The sequence below is a fragment of the Asparagus officinalis genome, chromosome 3 (genome assembly GCF_001876935.1).
Source record: "Asparagus officinalis chromosome 3, Aspof.V1, whole genome shotgun sequence".
NCBI classification, from domain to species: domain Eukaryota; kingdom Viridiplantae; phylum Streptophyta; class Magnoliopsida; order Asparagales; family Asparagaceae; genus Asparagus; species Asparagus officinalis.
In genome coordinates, this window is record NC_033796.1 from 33922932 (window position 1) to 33937325 (window position 14394).

General features: G+C 35.0%; 1 protein-coding gene across 1 annotated transcript in view; it reads left to right on the forward strand.

Annotated features, from left to right (window-relative positions):
* The window catches only part of LOC109833714 (insulin-degrading enzyme-like 1, peroxisomal), a 40769-nt gene that overhangs the window by 21296 nt on the left and 5079 nt on the right, over positions 1-14394 (forward strand). Inside the window, exons 18-19 of the mRNA XM_020401499.1 lie at positions 6972-7033; positions 14225-14329. Coding sequence (XP_020257088.1) covers positions 6972-7033; positions 14225-14329 — 167 coding nt within the window. The remainder of the gene's footprint in view (positions 1-6971; positions 7034-14224; positions 14330-14394) is intronic.

The window sequence follows — 14394 nt, forward strand, 5'->3', positions numbered from 1 at the left end:
GCGTGTTGGCTCACCACAAGTCCTCTTAACAAGAGGACTTGCTAAGACTAACTCCTATATTTCCAACATATTTATATGTCCTAATATAAAAGTGGCTTAGTGCACGCGGCTCCTACTATTGTGGTGTCTGGAGAGGGTCAGATGTACACAACTTCCCCTCGCATGCGGAGAGACTCTTTCCAAGATTTGAATCTGTGACCTCCTTGTCACAAGGCGGAAACCATATCATTGCGCAAAGCTCACCCTCCTCTATTTTCAAATATGTCCCTGTAATACCTTTTCATTTTAAACTCATCATTTGTTTAGTTATTAATATCTAGACCACTAAATCCAAACTATATATCAACTTAAAAAAACTCTTTCTCGTGATAAAGTCCTACTCAAACCTACGCACTACAAAGTCTCTTTTAAGTTAAACCACTTTATTACCAATATGCCGACTGGATAAACTAGACTGCAAGGGTTGGCTCACGTCCTCAGGCAGGATTCCTCAAGCCACGTTAATTTTAAAGGAGAAATTTTCAAAACAATCTCATTCCCTAATTTATTCCCAAAATTCAATCTATTTCACTTTTATTAGTGAAATCGACCCAGTTTTTGGTCATATTAGCATCATTGACAGAAAGTGGATCGTTTTAAAAAAAATAAACTTCTAATTAGTCGGGGTTGGCAACCCCGACTAATTAGAAGCAGCTCTAAGAGTTTGCCAACCAAAATGGTCAGGGTTGCCAACCCTGATTATTTGGGGGACTAATTTTAAAAGTCTCCGCCAAATAGTCAGGGTTGCCAACCCCCTATTTGGGGACCAACCAATTGGAGCTTGAAATTACCTAACCGCGACCAATTCAGCACGGAAAAAATTGTCCAGGTTGCCAAACCTAATAATTTCGATCCGATTTGGCAACCTCGCCAATTTTTTGCAGAGACTTGAATCGGGTTCTCGAGCACATACTAATTAGTCGGGGTTGTCAACCAGATGCGTTTTTTTAGAAATCGACCCAGTTTTTGGCCACGAAGCTGACGTGGTAGAAACTTGGTTGATTTCGCTAATAAAAAAAAGAGGGTCGATTTTTGTGATAAAATGTGGTAGTTAGTCTATATTGAAATTTTCTTCTAATTGTAAATATTGTTTATTTTGGTATGAGTTTTTCTCATGCTCAGTGCAAAGTGCATGTTCAATAATTTATGCTACTAAAACCATTCATAAAACAAGATGGTGTCCAAACTAAAAGTTTATGATACACATGCAATATTTTACAAATCTTGTTTATGGACAGAAATTAGGCAACACCATACTCTTCTCTTGACATCTAAGCTACCTACAACGTTGATAGGCCTAAAAGGTTGCCTATCGCAGCATTGTGCCTTTTGCATCATATCTCAACTAGATTGTCTACAATGATGATCTGTCTAGCCTGGGCTGCAAACATCTGCACTCTATCCTCTTGATTGTGCCTTTTACATCCTCTTGATTTCTCAATCATGGACACAATAAGTAATCACTTTCTTCCCTTGCATTATATTTATGATTTCTCAATCATGTCAATCATGGACACAATAAGTAATCACTTTCTTCCCTTGCATTATATTTATGTGATAATTATATATTTTGTAACTTTTTTTTCTGACTTGGCCCAAGATCATATATTTAGACTATTACATGGTTGTTAAAATCCGTCATTTGTTTCTTTTTTTTTATATGTTTGGCATTTTTATCAAACATCAACCCATTTGCAATTTCAAAGTTTGGGAAGGTTGTACAATCTTTTTCCTTGCTTTACCTTTCTGTACGTTTGACACCTGTGCTGCTTTCATATCATTATCTGATAGATTTACAACAAAATGGAGTCAGTTATAAGCCTATAGACCATGGTTGATAGTGTGAAAAGCTTCACATGAGTAGTGACTAAGTCTTTTGCTAGTTGTCAACCTATGGCTCTCCTTTATGAGTTGGTGTTGGATTTGTAGTTTAGAAAACAATAAAAAAAGTCAGGTTATTCAAAGTATTGAGGCAGTTAGCTAGAGGAATGTCCAGTTTAAATTTTTTTAACTAAGAAGTCTAGAAAAGATGTTTGCTATGTGACTTTGCTTTAACTCTGAGGAATGTTATAACAGGACACCCACACACCTACGCATATACTATTACTGCTGCTAATATTATCCAGTATGTAGATACTATCAATCCAAATTTTCAATTCGAAAACCAAAAATGAAAATCCAAATTGGTGGATATGTAGTAGATCCGCAGATAGTATCAAACGGACTTTTAAATTCGGAACCAAAAAATGAAAATCCAAACCGGCGGATATGATCTACTACACATGAACTACCTGGAAATAAAATTTCAAAGGATTTCGATGGGTTTTGAATCATATATCAAGTGAAAAAAATTAAGCACCTTTATAGAAATTCTAAATTGTAAATTTTGATGAATTATTGTACATGAGTTAAATGATGTTGGAATCTTTTGAAAGTTTGTTTTTAGATAGTTCATGCGTAGTAGATCACAGTCACTGGTTTGGATTTCCATTTTTAGGTTTTTAATTTAAAAATTGGGTTGATAGCATCCGCATATTGGAGACTTTTAATAGCAACCTAGCTCATCTCTCTCTCTCTCAATGTGTGTGTATCCTTTGTTATCTGTGTATTCCTTGAACTTATTTTCATCAGTACTTACAATGATAGAGTGAAGCAGGAGCCTGAAAGGCTGGAGCATTGTTTGGTAAATGGGTGCAATGGTGACTAGTCTCGATGGGCTCTGTCATTGAGGAATAATTGTATCTGAAGTGTGATACTGATAACTGTTAGTCAGTATTACAATGATGAATGCAGTGGGTTGCTTGAACCCTCACGCATAACTACTGACCAATGTCATGTCTGTTAACCTTTACTGTTTCATTTATTTTAATGACTAGATTGACTAGTAAATCATTATATTTTCATATGCAGAAAGACTCCAATTTGTTGTCCATACCTTCATATGTTAGTGTTTCACTCTTTCAATCCGAACTCTAATTATAAGGATATCAAAAAACAAAACAAAATATCTGTACATGAAAGTTGCATCCTTCTGATTCTGGTTCTCATAAATGGTTATGCGCATATATTGTTTGGTTCATTATTATTATTAATATTATATTAGTCTCTTAAATCTTTCATATTTTGTAATTAGTCTGTAAATGTATTGAAATTTCTATTAGGTTCTTGCATTCTTAAGTAATTTTGAAATCAATCCCTCAAATCATTGAAATTACAATTAGATCCCCAAATTCTTATGAGTTTTTTCAAAATAATCCCTCTGATTGCTGCATCTATTCGTGATTGAAGGAAGTAATCTCAGAATTGTGAAACAAAGAGTTGTGGCCCTATGGATGAAAACGACTAATTGCCTAAGTGACCGACCTGCAGATGAGAATGTTGACCCAACAAACAAATTAGTTAATATAACATTGCATCATCCCCAATTAAAAAAAAAAAGCTTTCTTTTATTTTTTTCCCTTTCTTCTTCTCAGACTCATTTTCCACGATTTGCAAGTATGACTTGCAATCAAAATGATTGCTATAGTATTATGGTTTGGCATTTTGTAGTTTGTAATTATGCGAAAATCTACTATAGTTGGTACATTTTAGAGAAGAAACTTTAGAAGATTGAAGCACTATGATTCAATGATCGGTGGATTTGTCGAAATGATTTAAGTATTCATGAAAATATCTTTTTGTAAATCTATGTTCCTATTTTACCTACTTACATATATAAAAAATTATTATATTTTGTCATATTTGATCACTTCTTGGTTGACATATAGTGCGATGTTTGTAATTTGGCCCACCTGAACAAAAAAAAAATCTTGCACTGCTGCTGATTCATTTTATAGTTATATATTTCTGTATTATAATATACTAGTAAAATATATGTTTTCCTTTAGATGTTTGTCTTTGCAACTCTATTTATATTATTCAAACTTCTCATACAATTATGGATAGGACACTAGTTACATGTTTTTCTTGCTCTTCAGGTTAGCTCGTGAGAAACATTTTGTCATCACGCATATTTCTGTCCCTTGTATCTTTCTTGATGCAGGGCGTTGAAGATTAGGTTTTTAGGATTTAGTTTTCTTGTAAGGATTTGATTTCATTTTAGTTAAGATGTTTTAGTTGGAATCGTTCATTAGTTTTATATGTTAGAATAGTCAATAATTAGATATTATTTTGGTTATCTTTTTCTGTAAGAAGTTCGTTTGATTTGATTAGGATTTTATCCTATAAATAACTGATGTATTGCTTCCTTTGAAGATGGAAAATTGATATGAAAAAAAAAAAAATTTAGTTTGGAGAAATTGTGGAATGATTCTTCATGGCGTGAAGCCATGTTTTTTTTATTAGGCCTCCATGTGCGACTTTTCCTCTGTTTTCAGAGGTCAGATGCTGCGAGTGAATTTGACTTAGCCTAATTATCTTTTATCTTTCTTTATTTGGTCTTTTATTGACTATAAAAAATTAAAAAGAGAAAGGTATTACTCATGGGTACTGTTCAAACCGAACACTATTCATCATCACGTCCGTTCCGCATCATTTGGTATCAGAGCCTTAAGATCCACCATTTCAACTTGACATCATCAATGAAGCACTTCAAAGTCCGTCAATGCCATCTAAATTTAGACTCGTGGTGAGTTTCTCAAAGCAGGGGAGATTTGATGCAGGACATTGAGGATTAGATTTTAGGATTTAGTTTTGCAAAATTTTTTAAAGGAGGCTATTTTTTAAATGTAATTGTGAAAGCTGACAACTTTTGCATTTATTTAGCAAAAAACAACCTTGTTTTTTCTGCCACGTCAGCACATTGACCAGAACTTGACCGATTTCCAAATCTTGAGTATTTAATTACTCAGGAATCGGGATTGACAATCACGGCCCACGGGTAATTAAATACTATAACTATATAATTAGTTAAAGTTTTCACTTATCATTTTACCGTAATTTAGGTTTATCCAACTACTATGCTATAAATTATCACCCTTAATCATAATTTATTCTGGATAGAAGCTGGGATTTGAGGGTGGGTCCTACTTGTAACTGTGTATAGCAGCAACAAATTGGAGTGGCAGTCACGACTAGTTTGTTATTTAATCTTTAATTAGCTGGATTTGCCACTCCCATAAATGAAAAGAATCAAATTTCAAAAACAACTAATTTTTTTTATTGATGCTGCTAACATGGACAATAACAGGTTGTTTTTGCTAAGGGGCTGTTTGGTTCGTTTTTTAACTCGGTAGAAAAGTTTTACACCGCCTCCATATCAGATTTTTCGTGGCCACGTAGGATATAAGTTTTTTGTCGGTTTTTTTTCTCATCTTTGGTTCACTAGGGTTGAAGAAGGGAAACTAGGTGAAAATCGTCGCCACATCAGATTTTTTTCTCTCCCCCAATTTTTTCCTCAACCTCATGAAATCGACGAAAACTGCAGCCACGTCAGCTTTTTACCATATAAACAAAAGTTTCCCTTTTTTTCCATGCGAACCAAACACAAGAAAAATAAATACATTGGTTTCCCACCATTTTTTTTGTGCGAACCAAAGCGAAACAATCTATTTCTTGGAAAAGTTTGGAAAACTCAAAACTTGTGTTTTTGTACATGGAAATGCATTTCCCTATATCTAGGAAACGAACCAAACAACCCCTAAACAAATTCTAACTAGGTCGGTTTCTATAATTAAATTTAAAAAATAGTTATTTTTTTTAATTTCTCCTTTAGTTTGCTTATAAGGATTTTATTTTTTTAGTTAAGATATTTTAGTTGGAATTATTATTTATTTTCATATATAGATACGGTTTTTTTAACTTTTAGTTAGGAGTTTGTTTGATTTGATTAGGATTTTATCCTATAAATGATGATGTATTGCTTAATTTGAATATGAAAAACTAATGAATAAAAGTTTAGGTTGGAGAAAAATTGGAGCGACGACTCAAGGCGTGAAGCCATGTTTATTTTATTAGGTTTCCGTCTGTGAAACCGGTCTTCTCCATCATTTTAGAGGCTAGATGTTGCGGATGAATCACGTCTCTCATATTTATCTTTTATCTTTCTTTATTTGGTATTACAAAAAAATTAAAAAGAGAAAAGTTACTGTTTACAGTATTCTTATAGATCATAGATCACTCTATGAATAGGTCAATTCTCTTTCTTTGACCTCCCACCGTTCACGACATCCCTTGCGTCTCCCTGCGAACGGCACCACCTCCATTCCGCATCGTTTGGTATCAAAGCCGAAAGATCCACCGTTTCAACTTCAACATCAACAATGAAGCAGTTCAAAGTCCGTCAATGCCATCCAAATTAACTCGAAGCGAATTTCTCAACTTGGAGGAGATTTGATGCAGGATGTTGAGGATTAGTTTTTAGGATTTAATTTTCTTGTAGGGATTTGATTTCATTTTAGTTAAGATGTTTTAGTTGAAATTGTTACTTAGTTCTATCTATTAGTTAGAATAATTAGATATGATTTTTGTTATCTTTTTCAGTTAGAACTTAGAAGTTTGTTTGATTTGATTAGAATATTATCCTATAAATAACGATGCATTGCTTCCTTTGAAGATGGAAGATTGATATGAATATAAGTTTTGAGTTTGGGGAAATTGTGGAGTGATTTCTCAAGGCATGAAGCCATGTTTTCTGATTAGGCATCCGCGTGTCAAACTGGCCATTTCCCTCATTTTCAGAGGTTAGATAGTGTGAGTCAATCTGGTCTGGTCTATTTTTCTTTTATTTTTCTTTATTTGGTCTTTTACTGACTAAAAAATGAAAAGAGAAAATTTACTGTTCACATATACTGTTTACTCGGCTATTCATCATCGCCTTCGTTCTGCATCATTTCTAACATACAATTTTAACTGATGCTCATCCTGGGCTGAGCTTTATTATTTCTTGTTATATAACTGATAAGCTTATGAACTTTGTTTTTTTTTAACTTCAGCTTATGATGCTCAAGTTGCTGGCCTTGATTATGCAATACGACATGCTGATACTGGATTTCAGGTGTGTTTTCTGTTTATTATTTCTTTGTTAAATAAGTTGCAACTTGCATGCATATTTCTTTAAGGTAAGTTTAACTTGATAGATTCTCTACTTTGTCCATAGCCATTAATTGTGGAAAATGAATTACCCAGTCAGCCATGGGCTTTGACCAGACACTTTGCATTTATAGTCGAAAGCTGAATTGACTTTGTCAACTATTAATGTGGTCAACCCACTTGCGGGAATTCAACAAGATATTCATCGCTTTCAGGACTTGAAGAAATTCAGTCAGAAAGAAGTGGTCGTCTTTTTTTCCCCCTACAGAGTTTACTATTCTATGTTTAATATCTGTATATATGTTTTTTTGAGGAAATATCTGTATACGTGGTAGTCGGTTAATTTCAATTGTTTATCTCGACAGTTTAGCGGAAAATTAAACATGTTCCTGGCTTATATAGCAATGGCCTTGTGGCATGCTTCGGCAGCTGTCTTGCTGTCGGTTCTTTTCCGTTAGTAGCAATGTGTTGGTTCTCAGATGTTTCTAGATTTGCTGAGTGCATTTGCGAGGCTCTTTACTAGTATGCTTTCAATAATAGTTCTGTACCCCAATTCTTCCCCTTTCTCACTCTCTTGAAGAGTACTTGTGATGCACTTGTCTACTTGATTCAGAGGCAACCTGCCATATGACTTGTTTTGTTGACTGTGTCTAGTACATGGTATTTAAGTCTCTTGAAGTTTACTCTAAAAGTAAGGTTGTAAGTTTGCCAATTTTACAAGCCCAAGTAGAGTTGTGATTCAATGATAGAGAACAAGGTGTTGTCATCAAAGTAGAAAGAAGTGAGCATACAACCAGAAGAATTTGAATCAGGCCCATATTGGGAGAAAAAGGTGACAAAGTTAGGAGAGAACTAGGCTTTGAACCAAATGGGGGAAGATGGAATAAAATGATGGCGAGAAAGGTGTTCATCTTTTCTTCAAAATAGAAGGAGTAAGTTCAACCAAATTTAAGGAAGAAAGGAGAAGAGGGGATAATGGAAGTCCCTTAACCCAACACCCCTCCCCCCTCTCCCCCCTTTTCTCCCTCGTGTTTTGCCCCTCATGCAATTAAGAAAACTGGTATTATGCGGCTTAGGTACCTTTGGTTTGGAAGACCTCTTGCATCCAACTACAACGCAAAACATGCGATATCAAGTCATTGGAAAGATTACTGGTGATAATGACCAATTATCCATGTTAATGCCATCAATTTTTAGGAAAATTAACATATATGTAATATTCTGAATCTCTCGTATGAGCATTTATTCTGGTGAATGTAAGTGATTATATGTATTGATAATCTTACTAAAATTACGTTGATTGTATCTAGGTCACTTAGAGCATCTCCAACAGCTTCCCCATAAATTTCTCCAAAATGGGAAAACAAAAGTCATATTCTCCAAATTATTTTTGCTCCAACTCCAACATCTTCCCCATTTTGAAAAATCTTGCATTTATTACAATAATAAAAATATTCTACATCTTTGACTAATAAATAATAAATTATTTTTTATTTGAAACTTCGAAATAACGGCTAGTTTCCAACGGCTAGTTTCTAACGTCTAATTTAAAACGACTAGTTGACTTCTATTTTTTATCTATATATATAAGAACAAATCTGGTCACTTTTGTTATCTCATTCTCACATTCTTTGCTTCCTCATCTTTTTCTCACTTTGAAAATATATTTTATGGCTCGTCGTTCGTTGGCTAGTCGTTATCTAGTTGATACGTTCATGGATGACGACGACAATATTGACGACGAATATGAAGAATTGTTACTTGCTCAAATAGAAGAAAAAGGTCATGCCAACCAGAGTTCTAGAGGAGGTCATCATGGTTCTATTATGGGTCACCGTATTGTTAATCGTGATCTAATTGAGGGTCATGAAAGACTTTGTCGTGACTACTTTGCCAATCCTCCAAAATATGGGGCTCGTCTCTTTTGAAGGAGATTCAGAATGAAGCAAGCTCTTTTCATGCGCATTCATGATGCCGTCGTCGCGCACGATACTTATTTTGTTCAAAAGAGGAAATGCTGCTGGGCGTCTTGGCTTGTCATCACTTCAGAAGGTAACAGTTGCTTTTCAACAACTTGCATATGGTGTTCCAACCGATTATGTTGATGAATATGTGCAGATAGGGGAAAGCACCGCTATTGAAAGTCTAAAAAAGTTCGTCACAGCAGTTGTCGAAGTGTTTGGTGATGAGTACTTAAGGTCGCCACATAGTGATGACCTTAAGAGATTACTTGCAATAGGTGAACGACGCGGTTTTCCTGAGATGCTTGGAAGCATTGATTGTATGCATTGGACATGGAAGAATTGCCCTACTTCTTGGCATGGTATGTTTACTGGCCACATGCATGAACCCACTATTATTTTAGAAGCTGTAACTTCATATGATTTGTGGATATGACATGCTTTCTTTGGATTACCTGGGTCTCTTAATGACATCAATGTGTTAGAGGGGTCTTATGTATTTAGTGGATTGGATGAAGGTAGTGCCCCTCATATTAGCTATAAAGTCAATGGGAGGCCATATGACATGGGATATTATCTTGCTGATGGTATATATCCATCATGGACAACATTAGTGAAGACTATTCCAGCTCCACAAGGAAATAAGCATCGACATTTTGCTAAAGAGCAAGAAGGGGCAAGGAAAGTTTTTGAGCGCGCATTCGGAGTGCTTCAAGCACGTTTTGCGATTGTCCGAAACCCGACAAGACTTTGGGATAAGGATAACCTAAAACATATTATGATGGCATGCATAATTATGCATAATATGATTGTCGAAGACGAGCGTGATGAACATGAGCGTATTCGTAGACTAAGGAAGATACATGATATCAAAAAAGAATATGACCATGTTGATGAAATTCCACGCATATCACTTTCACTCGAGCGTACACCAACAATAATGGAGTTCATCGCAAATCGTCATCGAGTTAGAGATAAACAAATGCATACTCAACTCCAAGAAGATCTTATCGAGCACTTATGGAAAAAACATGGAGCCAATTAGTGATTTGCTTTCTTATATAAATCAATATTATGTTGTTTCAACTTCATTGTAATGTCGTTAAATTTATGAATAATAAAATTTATATATCATAAGACTTATCATACCAATTTCATTGAGTAGTAGCATACTTAGTTAAGATAAAGTTACTAACTCTACTGTCATTGTTCAATTTCAAGATAAAGTTATTAAGATATGTGAATAGCCATGAACTTTGCTACTGGGAGCAATTGCAGGAAAAAAATAAAAAAAGAGTAACAATGGTCAGCAAGCATAAAGATTTAGACATGAACTTTAACAATAACATTGTTCAAGGCCCAAACTTGAGAAAAAAAGATACACTTTTCCTACCCTCTAAATATTCAGCAGCTGAAAAGCTAGAAAGAAATAATCCAAAATACATGACACAAGTCTCTGCTCAAAACGAGTCAATATGTATCATTATAGAGAAATAACATAAATATCCAGGAGTAATGACACAAGAGACTACTCATTTCCATTCTTACCAGCTCTTTTTGCCAAAATTTCTCTCTAAAGGCTGATGAAATACTCTGCTTGAAGAGGATTCATGGAACTAGTATCCATAGACATTATTTTAGTTTCCTCACTTCGAGCTTGAAGTTCAATTTCCTTTTCTCTAAGAGCAACTTGCTTTTGCTCAATATCAATTAGCAACTTAAGTTGTTCTGCCTTTACGCGGTCACTTTCTAGTCTCCTTGCCCTAAACTCTTCCAACTCAAAACGGACTTTTGAAGATTCCTTCTCATCATCATCACCTTGCTCGTTGGATTTTGCTTTTTTGTTCGCTTCTTTTGCAGCCTTTCTTCCAATAGGCCTCTTCAAGGGTGCAGGTTCAGGAGCATTTCCATTATCATCTTCCAAGTTAATTGTAGTTCTATTTTTAGTAGGAGCCTTGAAGATTCTAGTTGCTTCAATTTTTTTATGTTCAACCATTCATTTTTACTGAAACCTCAGAAGAGTCCAACAATGGTCAAATCCAAACTGATGACCTTCCTTATCTTTGTAGACCGTTTTTGCCTCTTGTATCTGCAAAGAATAGCTCATGTAAATATCTAACAGAAAAATAACATTTGAGAATGCAACATTAATACTAACATTTGAAAATATAAATAAACAGTAGGATGCTTTGAAGATAATGAAGATAACAATAGTGTGCACCTTATCTGCCTCTGTGTATCCACTTTTCCGCAAGTGTTCAACTGCAGCATAATGTCCACAACCTCTGTGTATCCACTTTTCCGCAAGTGTTCAACTGCAGCATAATGTCCACAAAACCTACTCACACTGAAGCTTATTTTTGACCAGCGGTCATAATGTCCACAAAACCTACTCACACTGAAGCTTATTTTTGACCAGCGGTTCGTCAGTGATTTTTCAGTTCGTTCCTCCGACCAACTCTTATGATCTTCAAAGTACCGAGTAATTCTTTTCCAGAATTGGTTCTTGTTTTGATCAGATCCTTTGATTGGATCTAAGCTTGTATTTAGCCATGCGGCTATAACAAGTTTGTCTTCCTCAGGAGAAAAGTTGATAGTTCTTTGAGATTGTTTTTGTGATTTGTTGCTGCTAGGTGCATGTGGCGTCTCTTGATCAGTGTGAGCTTCAATAGTATATGTCTCTTCAAAAGGAGAACCACTGGAATGATACTGACTCAATGGAAAATCATATGACAGATGTGGTTCATTGAGATCATCAAGGGACGATCCATTGTTGAAGAGCTCGGTGAAATTCATCTGCAGAATCTCAGAATTGCTTAACCACCAGATATAGAACTACTAAATTGCATGTACATAGAACTATTTTGATCTTGTGTTGGTATATATCATACTCAATAACAACTAGAATATTTCAGCTGGAAAAACCTATATAGGAAGTTCCACTTGGAATATGTAGCAGGTGCTAGAACCCTTGAGCTGAACATTTCAACTCTATATGAAGATGAAAGTCGAGTAAAATGTGAGCGAGATAACATTTTCAATGAATATGACATCTTCACTAGTAGATGAATGGTTGCAAAAACCTATATAGGAAAATCAAGTCATGCTCTGGTATGGTGAGTGAGTGAAAATAAGGGTGTAGCATATAACTTGTTAAAGAAAAATTGGGCATTCATTGCACATGAAGTTTTTGATCCATAAAAATACATGAGTGGTTGGACCTAAATTGTGCTAGGATTTTTATTCTCAGAACTCAATAAGTTACCAAAACAGTAATGAGAAAAAAGGTTTATACATTGATTTGAACTAGGCAGGGAAAATAAAATGAGGATAGCCAAAGAACTACAAGAAATGACATCAATTACCTATAAACTTCACCATGGAAAGTGTTAGAGAATGCTATCTATTCAACAATCTACTAACAAACATAATATATTCTAACTACTCCATCCAATCTCTTTATTTAACAGAATGTGAAAATCTATTGCCTCCATTTTATTTAATGTGACTAGAAATAATTACTCAAGAAAAGAAGAAACTATGTGAAAATAGGCTTGGCTAATTCTCTCAGATATTATTGATAACAAGATCCAGCTATTTGTCATTGTGTCAACCTGTTAACCTGATGCATATTAATGTTCATGCCTGTGCCTCATCTAATGTGTTTGTGTCATGCTCAACAAGATATTATTGTACTAAGCAAATTATCATCCAGATATTAAACTCTTCCCATGTCATTGATAATGATTTTCACATTTTAGTGTTCCCGCTAACTTTTCTCTTCAAATTGGATTCTATGTACACGTCTAGTGAGGGATTACCTGCTACAAACTAACTGTGTTGGGTGTTGATCTAAATACAAAGCCTGTTATCCTTGGATGAGTGTATTCTATGTACACGTCTAGTGAGGGATTACCTGCTACAAACTAAAAATATTTCTCCCCAGCATAAATTTTGGCAAAATCCCATTCTAGTTTCAAAACCCTTAGTTAAATTAGCGCAATCGATTCCCAAATTAGGGAAACTTGTTTTCCCCAGATCAGAGGACTAGGATTCTTGATCATCCCCAAAATAAAGATTCAATGGTCTATTACAATCAAAAATTGAAATTGAGAGAAGAACTTTACCTGAAATCCAATGGAGAATGAAGCCCGTCGAAGATGGGAACCCGCGGCGAACGCTCGAGCTCGAGGAGATCGACGGATGGAAACCCTAGATCTTGAGGTGAGGGACGAGAATCAAGAAGTTGGAGGAATCTGCGGCGAACGCTCGAGCTCGAGGAGATCGAATCGTTGAGTCGTTTTTTGAGTCGTTGAGCATTGAAGAACGTGAAACAGAGTTTCCCCAAAAATTTGCAGAATGCTACAGATTTGGGGAGGCTCCCTATTTTTTCCCCTCCATCCCTATTTTGGGGAATGAGATGGGGAATCTGTTGGACCAAAAAAAGGCTAAAATTCTTCAAAAATGAGAATACCAATAAAATGGGGAAGCTGTTGGAGATGCTCTTATGCATTGTTAGCTAGTGAAAAATCTGAATGGAAGCTGCAGGAAATATTGCTTAGAAGTTATGTAATTGATTGAAGCGATGTTATATGATGATTTTCTGAAATGAAGGAAGTTTCTTGTGGTAATCAAAATTGTCATTGTTCCATTTTGCCCCTTATCCTGATACATCCACATATGTAGAATTTCAACATACTATTAATCAAGAGAACTAAATGCTGAAGGTAGAGTTGTGCTGAAAGTAGAGTTTTTCTTTCTTTCTTTCTTTCAGTTATGCTGAAAGTAGAGTTTTTCTTTCTTTCTTTCTTTCTATTCTTTTTTATTTCTTTTTTAGTATTTTCAAATGTGAAGCCATGGTGCTAGTCTTCTACTATTTGATGTGTAAAATCCTGAGTCTAAGTAGCCATTATACCAGCTTGCCACTGATAACTTTCCAAGTTTATATATATTTGTATACAGGCTCACTAAAACTTGCTCTAATAAATTGGCAATAAAAGTCTTCATTATTTGGGAAAACAAATTTTGTATCTTTATCTCTTTCCTTCTGTTAGATGGCACTTGGTCATATAGAAAGATGAGTGGTTCAGGAACATATTTACTTGATTACCATATTTCCTATTTCTAATATATCTGTTGTTTTCTGTATGTAGTTCAAAATATTCTCAGGGTACTAACCATGAGCTTCTTTGTAGGTGATTGTCGTTGGATATAATCACAAAATGAGAATCCTATTAGAAACAATTGTTCTTAAACTTCATCAGTTTGAAGTTAAACCTGACAGATTTGCAGTGATCAAGGTAACTAATTGGCCTTTTCTTTTGTTTTGTACTGGATTAATTTTTGAACCAGATGGTATTTGTCT